Source organism: Mobula hypostoma, chromosome 3 (assembly GCF_963921235.1).
Source record: "Mobula hypostoma chromosome 3, sMobHyp1.1, whole genome shotgun sequence".
NCBI classification, from domain to species: Eukaryota; Metazoa; Chordata; class Chondrichthyes; order Myliobatiformes; family Myliobatidae; genus Mobula; species Mobula hypostoma.
Window position 1 is genome coordinate 226,756,515 of NC_086099.1, and position 16,411 is coordinate 226,772,925.

General features: G+C 44.0%; 1 protein-coding gene across 1 annotated transcript in view; it reads left to right on the forward strand.

Annotated features, from left to right (window-relative positions):
- dgat1a (diacylglycerol O-acyltransferase 1a) overlaps window positions 1-16,411 on the forward strand; it is a 111,000-nt gene that overhangs the window by 10,458 nt on the left and 84,131 nt on the right. Inside the window, exon 2 of the mRNA XM_063044666.1 lies at window positions 4,480-4,567. Coding sequence (XP_062900736.1) covers window positions 4,480-4,567 — 88 coding nt within the window. The remainder of the gene's footprint in view (window positions 1-4,479; window positions 4,568-16,411) is intronic.

Here is a 16,411-nt window from a genome sequence, read left to right on the forward strand (position 1 = left end):
CAGGTCCTTCAGCACAGCTGGTCCATGCTGACTATGTTGCCTATTGAGCTAGTCCATCTGCCCGTGTTTGCTTTTAGCCCTTAAACCTCTCCTTGTAGTTACGGATAGTTACCTGGGTCGTAGGGGCTCTGTACAGATGAGCTCTGCACCAGATGCCTCCATTTCCCACGCTTGTGGGCGAGTGCCTAGGTTGTGGCAAAGCTCTCTCCGGTCCACTCTGCAATATGGTCTGTCCATTTCTTCCTCTGCCTGCCTCTTTTTCTTTTCCCCTGAAGAATGGTCTTTCAGAGTCCACTTGATCTTGTTATGTAGCCATACCATCTCAGGTTTCCTCCTCTTTACTGTGGACAGTAGATCTTTGTAGTGTCTCATGTGCTGGGTGATGGTACTTCATTATTTGAGACGTGGTCTGTGTAGGAGATGCCGAGGAGCCTTCTATTGCCTGGATCTTCATTTGCAGTTCTTTTGTTAAAGTCCATGTTTCATATGCATACAAGAAGATGGAAAGCACAAGTGCATGCAGAAGTTTCAACTTGGATCTGAGAGTGATGTTATTGTCTTTCCAGATTGGTTGTAGTTTAGGCAGTGTTGCTGTTGTTTGGACTGACCTGGCAAGAACATCAGGCTTTGATCCTTCTTAGTTGATAATGGTGCCAAGATACTTGAATGGTTGACAGTCTCTAGCTCTTGTCCACTGACTCTGATTTTTGTCGTGATTGGTTCCTCGCTGTTTCTCACCAACTTGGTTTTCTCTGTGCTGATCTCCATGTTATATCTGGTGGATGTAACACCTAGATGGTTCACAAGGCAGGCCAATTCATCCTCACTTCCGCCAGCCCATTCCTGTACTTACCTAGATGTCTTTTAAATGTTGCTAAAGCACCTGCCTCAACCACTATTTCTGGCAGCCATGAACTTATTAAATAGCAAGATCGTAGCCATTTACACCCTCATGCTCTGATCAAGAGGGGCCACGTAGCCTATATGTCCTAATTCTTATGAAAGCACAAGATACAGCAGATGCTGGATTCTGGAGCAATGAGCAGTCTGCCGGAGAAACTCAATGAGTCAAGCAGCATCTATGGGAGGAAAGGGTCAGATCTGGGATGTGAAACATTGATAATTTCTTTCCTCCCACAGATACTGCATAACCCACTGAGTTCTTCCAGCAACATACATCAAAGTTGCTGGTGAACGCAGCAGGCCAGGCAGCATCTCTAGGAAGAGGTACAGTCGACATTTCAGGCCGAGACCCTGTCCTGACGAAGGGTCTCAGCCTGAAATGTCAACTGTACCTCTTCCTAGAGATGCTGCCTGGCCTGCTACGTTCACCAGCAACTTTGATGTGTATTGCTTGAATTTCCAGCATCTGCAGAATTCCTGTTGATGGAGTTCCTCCTGCTCATTGTTTATCCTATTTCTTCTGTTCATTCATTGTCTTCAGTATAAGCTTTGACTTGAGTACTGTGAAGAATGGGCATTCCTATCTCATTGCAAAGACAGTCTTGTAGTGCTGGCGGACAGTGACATTGTCTGAAGTGTTGTCCTTTAGACTGGACGTGAGGCAAAGTGTCTACTTGCCCTTGACTAGATGTACAGTAGTATGTTTTTCCTTGTCAGGTAGGCTGATCTCCCTTCAAGAGGAGAGCACTTTGAACCAGCTGTTTCACTACAGAGCTTTAGAATAAGGAAAGAAGACCAGAAGACATAGGTGCAGAATTAGGCCATTCAGCCCGTTGTGTATGTTCTGCCATTCCATCAGGAGAGTCCTGATGAAAGATCTTGGCCTGAAAGCTGCCTGACCTTCTGAGTTCCTCCAACGTTTTGTGTGTGTTACCCTGGATTTCTAGCAGCTGAGCTTCAGAATCGCTTGTGACAATATTTCATATGCCACTTCTTTGCCCCCCTCCTTTCTGCTAAGTGGTTAAGTCCTTCTGCAGACTTCCAGCTTCCTCAACATTACCTGTCCCTTCACCTATCTTTGTATTGTCCGTAAGTATGGCCACAAAGCCATCCATTGTGTCATCCAATTCATTGATATAATGAGAAAAGAAGCGGTCCCAACACTGACCCTGTGGAACACCACTAGCCATCAGCAGCCAAACAAGCATGGCCCCCAGATGTAAGAATTGGGGACTGTACAAAATCACTGAAGTAGGGAGTTTATGCTCAAGTTATGGAAGGCACTGGTGTGATCACATCGGCAGTACTCTGAATTGCTTCCAACACCTTAATGTCTTTAAAATAAGACTAACATTGTACAGAGTGGTTTTGCAAGACTAACAAGCAAAATGCTGGAGGGACTTTATGGGTCGGGCAGCATTTGTAGTCATTACAAATCTGTAATCTACTTTAAACGTTTCCTGATTCATTTCCTCCTTGTGTCTTCCCTGAAACTTCTGGTCACCAGTCCCAGTTTATGGTTCAGTATCAAGTTCAATTCAATAACACCACTGAGGCAGAGTCATTAAGACAGAAGTGGAAAGCTTCTTGATTGGTGGGGAGGGGATGAGAGAAGTTGGTTTATGAGGAGAAGGCAGGAGAATGGGATTGAAGGTAAAACAGCCATTTTTGAATGACAGACAGACAGGATGGGCCAAATGGCCTGATTATGCTCCTTTGTCTTGCAGTTGTTTTCTTTAAACTCCACTCCTGTGCGATCTTTCATCAGGAATTAATCTGTGGATCTACATTTCACTGTTTGTAAGTTAGACTATCCTTCCCTGTACTCAGTCTCAGAGAGTATGTTCCTCGTATTCCAATCCTTTTTCAGTCAAGTACACATACCACTTACCTTAGTGGTTCCATGTGCCAGCAAGTTAACCTTATTTTACTTTTGTAATCTGCACACTATGATACTTCATGTACTGAATCTTGTTAGTTTTTTGTTTATATAGTTTCCTTTTTTGACTCCACATTACCTCCCATCTTATTCACATCTTCTAAGTTCAAAGTAAATTTATTATCAAATGATGTATATGGAAGCACCATATGCTTCCTTGAAATTCATTTTCTTGCAGGTATTTACAGGAAAACAAAGAAATGCAATAGAATTTATGAATAACCAAACAACTGATGTGCCAAAGAAGCCAACTGCAAATAAAAATTCATAGATTGTACTGAGAATAAGTTGTAAGTGAGTCCACAGGTTGTAGAATCAGTTCAGAATTGAGATGAGTGAAGTTATCCATGCTGGTTCAGGAGCCTGATGGCTGTAGGGTAGTAACTGTTCCTGAACCTGGTGGTGTGGGACCCGGGCTCCTGTAAATCCTGCTCAATAGTACTAGGGAGAAGATAGATGTAAGAGGAAAGTTTTACAGTACAGGCAACCCAGGTTCAATTCCCACTGCTGCCTGTTAGGAGTTCGTGCGTTCTCCCCGTGACTGCGTGGGTTTCCTCTGGGTGCTCCTGTTTCCTCCCACAGTCCAAAGGCGTACCAGTTGGTGGGTTAATTGGTCATTGTAAATTGTCCTGTGATTAGGCTGCGGTTAAATTGGGATTGCTGGGGGTTGTGGCTCAAACGGCCAAAGGGGTTGTTCCATGTTTTATCTCAATAAATAAACAAAATATAGAGAGCATGGTGTGGATTGTGGGGTCCTGGATGATGGATGTTGCTTTCTTGTGACAGCGCTCCTTGTAAACCTTGAGCTGTCTGTTACGGACAGACTCTGCACCCCTCTGGCAGCTTAGTTTTACTGGTAACTTTGCAATGTCATCAGGTTCCTTTCTCCTTTTCCTCTGAGGTCTGGTTTCACTGCTGAATTACAGACTGTCAGCATAGATTCCCCGTTTGTTCTGTGAGTTTAAATGGGACATGGGAATTTAAAAATGCAGCGCATGCCGCATCCGGGGAGAGAGGTGGTGCAAATGTTTTGGAGATGTAATAAGATTGAGGATCTTGCCTTCATGAGAGGTATTTTTTTTAATGCAGAGCATGTTACTTGCCTCTGGTGGGTTTTCAGGGGTAGTGGTGGAAGCAGGCATTTTGGTGGATTTTAGGTTGGAGAAGCAATCTGGACAAACTCTAACTTGATGGCATGAACATTGATTTCTCTAACTTCTGGTAATATCTCCACCCTCCCTCCTCTCTTTTATCATTGCCCATTCTGGCTGCCCTCTTACCCATCATCTCCCTCTGGGGTACCCCCTCCTTCCCTTTCTCCTATGGTCCAGTCTCACCAATCAGATTCCTCCTCCTTCAGCCCTCTACCTTGTCCACCAATCACCTCCCAGCTTCTCACTTTATCCCCTCCTGAGCCCACCCACCTCGATGATTCTGGCCTCTCCCCCTTGCTTTCCGGTCCTGACGAAAGGTCTCGGCCCAAATAGCTGCTGCCTGACCTGTTGTGCGCCAGCCGTTCAACATTTCCAGCATCTGTAGATTCACTTGTGTTTTTGGTCGAGTTTAAGATTCTTGTCCTGTACTGGTTGTTGTGGAAATTGTTCTTTGATCATCCCTTACTTTTTTTTTCTCTCCAGTTGCCATAAGCTCCAGGAGTCCTTGTTGAGCTCAGCGAGTGGGTTCAGCAATTACAGAGGAATTCTCAATTGGTGTGTGGTGATGCTGGTGAGTCCCAGTAGAGACGCGTGAGGCTGCAGACGCTGGAATGTGGAGCAACAAACAATCTGCCGGAGAAAGTCCGCGGGTCGAGCAGCGGGTGGGGTGGGCGGGGGGAGGGAATTGTCAACACCTGTGTCAGTACTGAGAGTGGAGAGGGGAAATACACAGTAAAGATAAAAGTTAGCTTCTCACGTCAAAGTATACAGTGAAATGTGTCATTTGCATCAAATCGGACAGCAAGTGTCACCACACTTCTGGCGCCATCATAGCATGCTCACAACTCACTAATCCTAACCCTAACCGTCTCAGAGGAAATCCACGCGGTCATGCGGAGAGTGGCAGGAATCGAGCCCTGCTTGGTGATCACTGGCATTGTAAAGTGATTGCACTAACTGCTATGCCACTGTGCTGAGGACAGTGGGGGTGTAAAAGGTAGGCATACAGAGGGGGAAGGGTAAGTACAGATGGAAGATCCTCAGTCTCACCATTACCCCTCTCTTTAAACAGGCTGTTCCCCCTCTCAGCTCTTAATATTGATGCTAGTTTTAACCAGAAACATTCTTCCACCCCACAGATGAGTTCCTCCAGCAGGTTGTTTGTTGAGTCCCAATGGAGCTGCTTACAAATGTTCATTGTAGTTCATCCAGTTGTGCAGGTAGAAGGGCTTGCGAAAGAAACCTATTTCAAAATTTGAGGTGGAAAGCAATTTTGTGCAAATGTTGTTAATGTCTCAGCTTCTCTGTGCAATCAGTGGTCAGGCAAAGGTGCTTCAGTCAATCTAACACCATAAACTTGATAGGGGTGTTGAAGGGGCTCTTAGGCCTGTGAATGCACACGAAGCTTGTAGGTTGAAGTGGTTGTGACTGATGAAAACCGAGTCACTGGGAAATATAAAAGTCTGTTCACAACAAGCCTTCAGGAGAGAGTCCAGGAGGATCCAAGAGAATCTCACTCTCCTGACACAGTTTTAGACTTCAACACAAAGATGACAATAAATGATCAATTTGGTTTCAATTCCTATAATCACTCACTTAACTTTAACAGTTGAAGTATACTGTAGCCATGTACATTTACAAAATTGCATACTTACAATGGTAGCACATCCCAACTAGCAGAACCCCTCTGAATATTCAGTACTGGTCTGTTACAAAAGCCAGACACTTAAAATGTACCCTCTTTGTTACACTGTTGAGAAATTGCTCCATGAATACTGTATACAGCTTACACCATAAGATGTAGGAGCAGAATTAGGCCATTCTGCCCATCGAGTCTGCTCTGCCATTCCATCCCAGATCCCACTCAACCCCATACACCTGCCTTCTCATCATATCCTTTGATGCCCTGACAAATCAAGAAACAATCAACTTCCACCTTAAATATACCCACGGACTTGGCCTCCACCAGAGTCTGTGGCAGAGCATTCCACAGATTCACCACTCTTTGGCTAAAAAATTCCTCCTTCCCTCTGTTCTAAAGGGTCGCTCCACAATTTTGAGACAGTACCCTCTAGTTCTGGGTACCCCCACCATAGGAAACATCCTCTCCACATCCACCCTATCTAGTCCTTTCAATATTCAGTAGGTTTCAATGAGATCCCCACACATTCTTCTAAGTTCTAGTGAATACAGGCCCAAAGCTGCCAAACGCTGCTCATATGTTAACCCCTTCATTCCTGGAATCATCCTCATGAACCTCCTCTGGACTCTCTCCAATGACAACACATCCTTTCTGAGAGATGAGACTCAAAACTATTGACAATACTCCTAAGTGCAGTCTAACGAGTGTCTCATAAAGCCTCAGCATTATCTCCTTGTTTTTATATTCTACTCCCCTTGAAATAAATGCCAACATTGCATTTGCCTTCTTTACTACAGACTCAACCTGTAAACTAACCTTCTGAGTCTTGCATGAGGACTCTGAAGTCCCTCTGCACCTCTGATGTCTGAACCTTTTCTCCATTTAGATAATAGTCTACACTATTGTTCCTTTTATCAAAATGCATTATCATACATTTCCTAACACTGTATTCCATCTGCCACTTTTTTGACCATTCTTCCAATTAGTCCAACTCCTGCAATCGCATTGCTTCCTCAGCACTACCTACCCCTCCACCTATCTTCATATCATTTGCAAACTTTGCCACCAAGCCATCAATTCCATTATCCAAATCACTGGCATACAATGTGAAAGGTAGCAGTCCCAATACTGGTCCCTGAGGAACACCAGCAGTCACTGGCAGCCAACCAGAAAAGGCCATTTTTATTCCCACTCACTGCCTCCTGCCTGTCAGTCATTCCTCTATCCATGCCAGTATCTTTCCTATAACGCCATAGGATTTTATCTTGTTAAGCAGCCTCTTGTGTGGCACCTTATTAAATGCCTTCTGAAAATGCAAATAAATGACATCCACTGCCTCTCCTTTGTCCACTCTGTGTGTTACTTCTTCGAAAAACTGTAACAGATTTGTCAGGCAAGATTTTCCTTCACAGAAACCATGCTGGCTTTGACTTATTTTATCATTAGTCTCCAAGTACCCCAAACCCTCATCCATAATAGACTCCAATGCTTTCTCAACCACTGATAACTGGTCTATAATTTCCTTTCTTTTGCCTGCCTTCCTCCTTAGAGTGGAGTGACATTTGCAATCTTCCAGTCCTCTGGGACCATGCCAGAAGGAAGTGACTCTTGAAAGATCATGACCAATGCATCCGTTATCTCTTCAGCAACCTCTCTCAGGACTCTGGGATGTAGTCCATCTGGTCCAGGTGACTTATCCACCTTTAAGACCTTTGAATTTGCCTAGCACTATTTCCTTTGTAATAGCGATGGCACTCACTCCTGCTTCCTGACACTCGTGGACCTCTGGCAGACTGCTAGAGTCTTCCACAGTGAAGAATAATACAAAGTACCCATTAAGTTCAAATTATATTTTTTCGTCCCCCATTACGACCTAACGAGCATAATTTCCCAGCGGTCCAATATCAACTCTCACCTCCCTTTTTGCACTTTATATAACTGGAAAAACTTTTAGTATCCTGCTTCATGTTATTGGCTAGTTTGCCCTAGTATTTAATCTTTTCCCTTCTTATAGCTTTTTTGGTTGCCCTTTGTTGGATTTTAAAAACTTCCCAATCATCGAACTTCCCACTGACTTTTGCTACCTTATATGCCCTTTCCTTAGCTTTTATGCAATCCTTAACTTCCCTTGTCAGCCATGGTTGTCTACCATTGCCATCTGAGAACAACTTCTTCTGTGGGACAGATCTATCCTGCGCCTTATGAACTATTCCCAGAAACTTTAGTCATCTCTGCTCTGGTGTCATCCCCGCTAGTATTCTCCTCCAATCCACCTGGGCAAGCTCCTCTCTCATGCCTCTGTAACTCCCTTTACTCCATTGCTCTGTGTATATATATGTTTATGTGTGTATGTGTATGTGTATATATATCTTACCATCTCTTACCAACAGAACCACACTACCACCTATGCCTTCCTGCCTGTCCTTTCGATTTAAAATATATCCTTTGAAGTTAAGCTCCCAACTACGGCCATCTTCCAGCAATGACTCAATGATGTCTACCATGTCGTACCACAAGGTTGAGTAACAAAGCAGATCTGTGCCTTAAATGCAAAGATATATCTTCAAACTAAGTCCTTATAGCAGGAACCATCTTATCTTTCCGTCATCGATTTCTCTAACTTTCAGTAATTTTCCACCACCCTGGAGAGAGATTCTTTCTTCTCCAGCCCTTTACCTTTTCCACTTATCACCTCTCTGCTTCCCCCACCCACCTGGCTTCACCTACCACCTTCCAGGTTGTACTCTTCTTCCCCCACCCCCACCTCCTCTTCTGGCTTTTTCCTTCTTCCTTTCCAGCTGATGAAGGGTCTCAGCCTGAAGCATTGACTGTTTATTCCCCTCCAAAGATGCTCAGTTCCGCCAGCATTTTGCGTTTATCTTTCCCTACATAGTTTCAGTGGGACAAAATCAGAATGATTGGTTTCAGTAGGAGTATCATCAGTCGGAGGTTAACTTGTGTCCAGGTCTTTACGGTGCTGTGCTAAGGTTTTGGGCACATAGACATAGCTGGAGTGCCCACGACATTGGACAGCACTATACTTGTCAACGTGGGGCGTAGAGTGAGTTTGTAAATCTGGCGGGAGCAAAGGGTGTTGGGAATGGCGGGGGTGGAGCACCACGGGACAGGTGTGGGACAGGCGGCAGAGATGGAGAGCCGGGGTGGGGTTGCGGGGTAGGGGGGGTGGTGTGGGCGCAGACTCTTTACCCTCCTTACCCTCTCCCTTATCCTTTTCCCATCATGATTCGCCCTCTCCCTGCCCCCATCCCACTCTCAGTCTTCAATAGAGACCCATATCAGTCAGGTTTATTATCGCTCACATATGTCATGAAATGTATTTTTTTTGCCACTGAGGGGCCTTTTCCTGTGTTGTACTATTCTATCTTCTATGTTCAGGTCCAAATGTGATTGCTCCTGTGGCTTCAAAGTTTTGTACTAAGATGGTCATAAAACTAATTTGTACATACTTCCCAGGCCCCATCTGCTCGAGAGCAATTGTTTCCCTTGCTCTCTGTCAAAGTTTCTGCAGGGTAAAGATATTGTTGGCAAAGAACCACACCCTTCAGTCAAACATGTTGTGACTTCAAGCAAGTTCTCACCAGGGTGATTATCAACAAACGATATCTGGGTGATGATACCTCTGATTATCTCACTGTTGCGTGGATATAGAGGGGAAAATGGGGAGAGTTCTGATCAAAGTTCTACCATTCTAATGTTTAAATGCTGTGTTTGACGTTACCTGGCACTCAGCCACTGATAAGACCAAGTCCACATCCAAGGTTGTTGTTATCATTGGAATGCTTGCAGAGAGTGTAAGTGTCATGAGATTTAGCTTTTTGCAGCAGCAACACAGTACATTGAATGCTGAGGCCAACTGACCGAGTACATATTTAAAGCAGAGGTTGATAGGTTTCTGATTAGTAAGGACATCAAAGATTTTGGAGAGAAGGCAGGAGAATGGGGTTGGGAGGGATAATGAACCAGCCATGATAAACTAGACTTGACAGATTGAATGGCCTAATTCTGCTCCACCATAATTAGGGTGGCGTGATAGCGGAGCAGTTAGCATAGCCCTGTTGTAGCTCGGGGTGCCAGAGTTCAGAGTACAATACTGGCGTCCTCTGTAAGGAGTCTGTACATCTTCCCTGTGGAATGCATGGGTTTTCTCAGGGCTCTCCAGTGCAAAAACGTACTGGTTAATGGGTTAATTGGTCATTGTGAATTACCCTGTGATTAGGCTATGGTTAAATCAGGGGTTGTCGGGGATTACTGAGCGGTGCGGCTCATAGGGCCAGAAGGACCATCTCTGTGCCTAATCTCTAAATATTTTAGTAAATAAACATAAGTTAACATAAATAATACATAACTTGTACATGTGCACAACAAGTAACACAAGTACAAGCATACTTTAAAAGGTGGCTCATTGAGAGGCTCCAGTAAAGGTCCAAGGTACAGAATACTGCTGGGAATAAAGGTGGGGAACTTGTACTTAATAAGCCAGCAATTGCCTAATTCATGGCAGTGGAATTGCTTCCCTGTGGATTCACTGGTATGCACAGCTCCCACACAACAGTCCCGGAAAGCAGAAAGTAATGGTACGGGTTGAAGAATGATGGTTAGGCAGAAACACATCACTTATGTTTTTAAACATTTGATTGAAATGTCCCTCATATAGCTTCTACAAGTAACCTCTCAATTCCAGTGAACTGGAGAGTTTCACATGGAATGTGTGAATTAAAACCATAATAGTAGAATTGACCCACCAAATCTGCTCTGTAATGGCTGATGCATTCCTCAACCCCATTCTCCTGCCTTCTCGTAACCTTTAACACCCTGACTGATCAAGGACCTATCAATTTCCACTTAAAATACACCCAATGACTTGGCCTCCATAGCCGCCTGTGGCAATGAATTCCACAGGTTCACCACCTTCTGGTTAAAGAAATTTCTTCTGTACTGAAGGGATATGCTTGTAGTCTGAGGCTGGGCCTTTCTGTGACTCTCTCACTATTGAAAATATCCCACCCCTCCCCCAAGTCCAATCTATCCATGTCTTTTAATATTTAATAGGTTTCAATGAGGTCACCTTTCATTCTTCTAAGGGGCCCAAAACTCCCAGTACTTCAAATGTGGTCTGACCAATGCCTTATTAAGTCTCAAGTCTTTAACTGTCAACATTTATTAAAAGCAAGACACTAAAACCCCTTAACCCTGCTCTGCCATTAATAAAGCCAGATTTCACCCACTACATCCACCCCCATCGAGTTCACATTCAAGGTAAATTTCCCCAAGGTCTTAGATATAGGGTGAGGGGGAGAGATTTACGAGGGGCGTGAGGGGTGGCATGGTGACATAGCGGTTAGTGTCATACTTTACAGTGCCAACTGCAAGATTGGGTTCAATTCCTTCTGATGTCTGTAAGAAGTTTGTACATTGTCCTTGTGTGTTTCCTTGAACTGCTCCAATTCCCTCCCACATTCTAAAGATATACGAGTTAAGGTTAGTGAGTTGTGGGCGTGCTGTGATAGTGCCAGAAGCAGGGTGACACTTGCAGATTTTTCCTAGTACATGTAATGTACTATGTTGGTCATTGACGTAAAATGACCATTTTACTGTATGTTTCGACATACATGTGACAAGTAAAGCTAATCTTTTCAAAATGGGTAAGTTTTTCCACACAGAGGGTGTGGATACATTGAAAGAGCTGCCAGGGGAAGTCGTAGAGGCCAGTATAATTACATTGAAAAGACACTTAGACAGGTACATGGATAGGGAAGGGCTCCTCTATCATTTAGTAAGTTTGTCTGCCTCTGTGAACTAACTCTATTTCCCTGATTTGCTTAACATCCAAAAATATATCAACACTTGTCCACTGTATTCAGTGAGAGCCTCCATAGCATTTTTGGTGTAAAGAATTTCAGTGAGTCATTTCCCTCTGTGAAGGACTTTCTACTCATCTCAGTTCTGACTCGCTAACCAGTTATTTTGAGACTGGCCTATGGTTCCGAATCCCCCAGCCAAAAGAAACATTCCTACATCTAACCTGTCAGGTCACAGTCTTGAATGCTTCAATGAGGTCACCTCTCATTTTTCCGACTCATTCTTCCTCTGAATAATGGTCTAGTCCTTTCCCGGCATATATGACAAATAAACTCTTCTCAGACTTCCAGCCAGGTATTGGTATCAATTATAAACATTTTGATGCTAAACTCTGACATCTTCATTAGGGATGATGCTTGGCCATGTCTAATCTGATGATATTTATACCCGCTGTAGTTCGTCCCTCCTGATTGGTTAATCCTCATCCAGTCAGATTTCTGCTCTTCTGCCTTGTTTAAAATTGAATTCCAGTTTTTAAAGTGAGGGATAGGGTTACAGAGAGAGTTTAGACAGGCTGGACCTTTACTCCTTGGAGTGTAGGAGACCGAGATGTGGTCTTAGAGGTATATAAAATTGAGGGATGTGGATAGGGTGAGCTGTCTTTTCCCCAGAGTTAGTTTTGTTTGCTATCCATTACGTCAGCGGTGTTTAGGGCAGCAATAAAGGTCCTTCACCTCTAGCTATATTCATTGTGTCAGGAGCCTCCTGTCAGTCATGCATATCTTGGGTGGAGACTTAGGAATACCATCTCACTCAGATGTCGAAGGATTCTTCATTGCTGTTTCCGTAACAATTTTGTTTGTCCAGTCGGGGCTGTTAGCCCTGAGCTAAACTCCAAAACTTGAGGACTGGTGGACCACTTAATTTGACCTCCACCCTTTGACCTGTTTGGTATGGGTAACCCTACCAAGTCAAAGCATAAAGCCCTGACTTCGGCCAACATGGCTCTCTGGGTCATTGAGTCACGCAAGCCTCCAAACCCTACGACAAAGTTGTGGTCCTCTTGGAGGTGCCCAGAGGCTGAGGAATTGTAAACTAGAGAATATAGATTTAAGATGAAAGAAACTGGAGGGCAGCATTTCTGTTACACAGAAGGTGGTAGATATATGGAACCAGCTGCCAGAGAAAGTGATTGAAGCAGGTCGTTGACACATGGGTGGCACGGTAGCATAGTGGTTAGCACAACTCTACAGTACCTGTGACCCAGGTTCAATTCCCGCCACTGTATGTTCTCCCTGTGACCGCGTGGCTTTCCTCTGAGTGCTCTGGTTTCTGGCACCCAGTGGGAATAAAAGGGGGCCTGTTCTGGTTGGTTGCCAGTGACTAGTGGTGTTCCTTGCGTCAGTATTGGGACCGCTACCTTTCACGTTGTTTGTCAATGATTTGGATAATGGAATTGTGACAAAGATGTGAATGATACGAGGATAAGTGAAGATGTGAGGAAGCGATGGGATTGCAGCGGAACTTAGACAAATTGGAAAAATGGGCAAAAAAAGTGGCAGATGGAATACATTCATCAACAAGAGAAAATCTGCAGATGCTGGAAATCCAAGTTACATACACAATACTGGAGGAACTCAGCAGGCCAGGCAGCATCTATGGAAAAGAGTACAGTTGACATTTCAGGCAGAGTGTCCTGCTGAATGGTCTCAACCTGAAACATTGTCCATAGATGCAGCCTGGCCTGCTGAGTTCCTCCAACATTTTGCTGTGTGTTAGTGTTGGGAAATGTATGATAATGCATTTTGGTAAAAGGAATAATAGTGCAGACTACTATCTAAATGGGGAGAAAATTCAAACATCAAAGGTACAGAAGGACTTAGTCCTGGTGCAAGGCTCCCAGAAGGTTAATTTACAGGTTGCATCTGTGGTAAAGAGGGTAAATGCAATGTTGGCATTTACTTCAAAGGGAATAAAATATAAAAGCAAGGAGATGATGCTGGTCAGGCTGCACTTGGAGTATTGTCAACAGTTTTGGGACCCATGTCTCAGAAAGAATGTGTTGTCTTTGGAGAGAGTCCAAGGGAAGTTCGCGAGGATGATTCTGAGAATGAAGGGGTTAACATATGAGGAGTATTTGGCAGCTTTGGGCCTGTACTCCCTGGAACTTAGAAGAATGTGGGGGATCTCATTGAAACCTACTGAATATGGAAAGGACTAGATAAGGTGATGTGGAGAGGATGTTTCCTATGGTGGGGGCATCCAGAACTAGAGGGCACAGCCTCAAAATTGAGGGACAACCTTTTGGAACAGAGTTAAGGAGGAATTTTTTTAGCCAGAGAGTATTGAAAATGTGGAATGCTCTGACACAGACTGTGGTGGAGGTCAAGTCCATGGGTATATTTAAGGTGGAAGTTGATTGTTTCCTGATTGGTCAGGGCATCAAAGGATATGGTGAGAAGGCAGGTGTACGGGGTTGGCTGGGATCTGGGATCAGCCATGATGGAATTGCAGAGCAGTCTCGATGGGCTGAATGGCCTAATTCTGCTCTTGTATCTTATGGTCTTGTATGGGAAAAGAGAAGTTTAGAGCAAGGACCTGGAATCCACCAACCCCTTAATTAATGGTGGGGGTTCATGACATAAAAGAAGTTTTGGAGCCCCAGGTTTAGAGGGATAAGGACAAGATGCTGGGAAATGGTATTAGCTTGAATAAACATCTGGGTCAGCATGGACACATGGGCTGATGGGCCTTTTCTTGTACTGTACAACTATATGATTAATTCGAGATCAGTATCCGAGGAATCTGACAGGTTGGAAGCCTACCTGACAACAAGCTCATTGAAACATCAAGTTGAAATTTCCATCATTGTCGGAGCAATTGAAAACCAGAATCAGGTTTAATATCACCAGCATGTGTCATGAAATTTGTTAACTTAGTGGCAGCAGTACAATGCAATACGTGGTAAATATAGAAAAAAATAAGTGAATTACAGTAAGTATATATATTAAATAGTTAAATCAAAAATAGTAGTATAAAAACAGAAATAATTATAAAAGTGAAGTAGTGTTCATGGGTTCAATTTAGAAATTGGATGGCAGAGAGGAAGAAGCTGTTCCTGAATCGCTGAGTGTGTGCCTTCAGGCTTCTGTACCTCATTCCTGATGGTAACAGTGAGAAGAGGGCATGTCCTGGGTGAAGGAGGTCCTTGGTAATGGACATCACCTTTCTGAGGCACCGCTCGTTGAAGATGTCTTGGATGCAGTTGAAAGAAGCAGTACAGTTTGCAAAATTCTGTGTAGTTCATGATTGTATTACCTCTTTCTACAGCACTGAGCTATCTCTGCAGGATAGGTTTGTATTTATAAAGCTGCACATGTGGCTTGTAATGTGATATAGTGAGGAGCCAAGCATTACTGATTCCAGTAATAACAGTTTCATTAACTAATTGAGTGAAATGGAGCACATAAGCCAAACGCACAATGGAGTTAATTCTGCTTAGGGACTTTTGTTTGACAAGCGAACATTTCCTTTTGTGTGTGTAAGATTGTACTCTGGTTTGACAATGGAAGTAACAAAGGTCAACTAGCTACAATGGCCAGGAAAATAAACATGGTTTATGGTCTGTTTGCCCATCAGAAGAGAAGTTAATCTGCCAAAAGTTCTAGGGATCATTCAGGCACTCATTTTCAGAAATATAGTTTCTGTTCCCACCATTTTGAATTGTTTTTATTTGTAAATGATATATGAGAATAGTTCAGGCAATTGGAAATAGAAGATGCACCATGTCCCTCTGATGCTCCTCCTCCTTCCCTTTCTTCAGTGGTCTTGCCCTCCTCTCCTATCAGATTCCCTCTTCAACCCTTTACCTCTTCCATCAATCCCATCCCTCACCCACTCACCTTCCCCCTCACCTGTACTCCTCCCCTCCCCCACCTTCTTATTCTAGCTTCTTAACCCTTTCTTTCCAGCCCTGATAAAGGGCCTCTGACTGAAACATCGACTCTTTATTCCTCTCCACGGATGCTGCTTGACCTGCTGAGATTTCCCAGTATCGTGTGTGTGTCATTTGGGATTTCTAGCATCTGCAGAAAATTTCCTGTGTCTATTGCTTCATGCCCACCCACCTTTCCTCTCATCTCGTCTCACCTACCACCGGCCAGCTTGAACTCCTTCCCCTAATCCCAACCTTATTCTAGTTTCAAACCCCTTCCCTTCCAGTCGTGATGAAGGGTCTCAGCCCGAAATGTTGACTCTTTAATCCTCTCCATGGGTACTGCCTGACCTGCTGAGTTCCTCCTGCACTGTCTGTGTGTGTTGCTCTGAGTTTCCAGCATCTGTTAATTCTCTTGTGTTTATAAAATGCAATGGGGGGCATTCTGCTCCTCCCTTCTGACTGAGCTGTCAATTCACTGGACCGATGGTGTCTTTGCACCTGATAACATAAAGCTTAACATGTGAGGAGTGTTTGATGTCTGTGTGAAGTACAGCAGGGTGAGAGGAGGCACCTCATTGAGATGCCTGGACAGAGTGCAAAAGGAGAGGACATTTCTATTAGTAGGAGAGTCTAGGATCTGAGTGCACATTCTCAAAATAGAGACATTTCTCTAAAATGGAGATCAGGAGGAATTTCTTTAGAAAGGGTGTGGCAATTCTGTGAAATATGCATTTGCAGACAGCTGTTGAGGCCAAGTTATTTAGTGTTTTTAGGCAGAGATTGATGGGGAATTAAGGGTTACAAGGAGAAGGTAGGACAATGTGGTTTTAAAAAAAATATGAGCCATGATTGAGTGACAGAGCACACTTACTGGGCCAAATGGCATAATTCTGCTCCTATACCTTATGGTCTTTGGGGGACCTCCGTTGGTTAGGGTTGACCATGAATATTGCGTCCCAGCTGTCTATGTTGTATACGCAGTCCAATACGGAGAGCAAGCTGTTGCCTATGCAGCT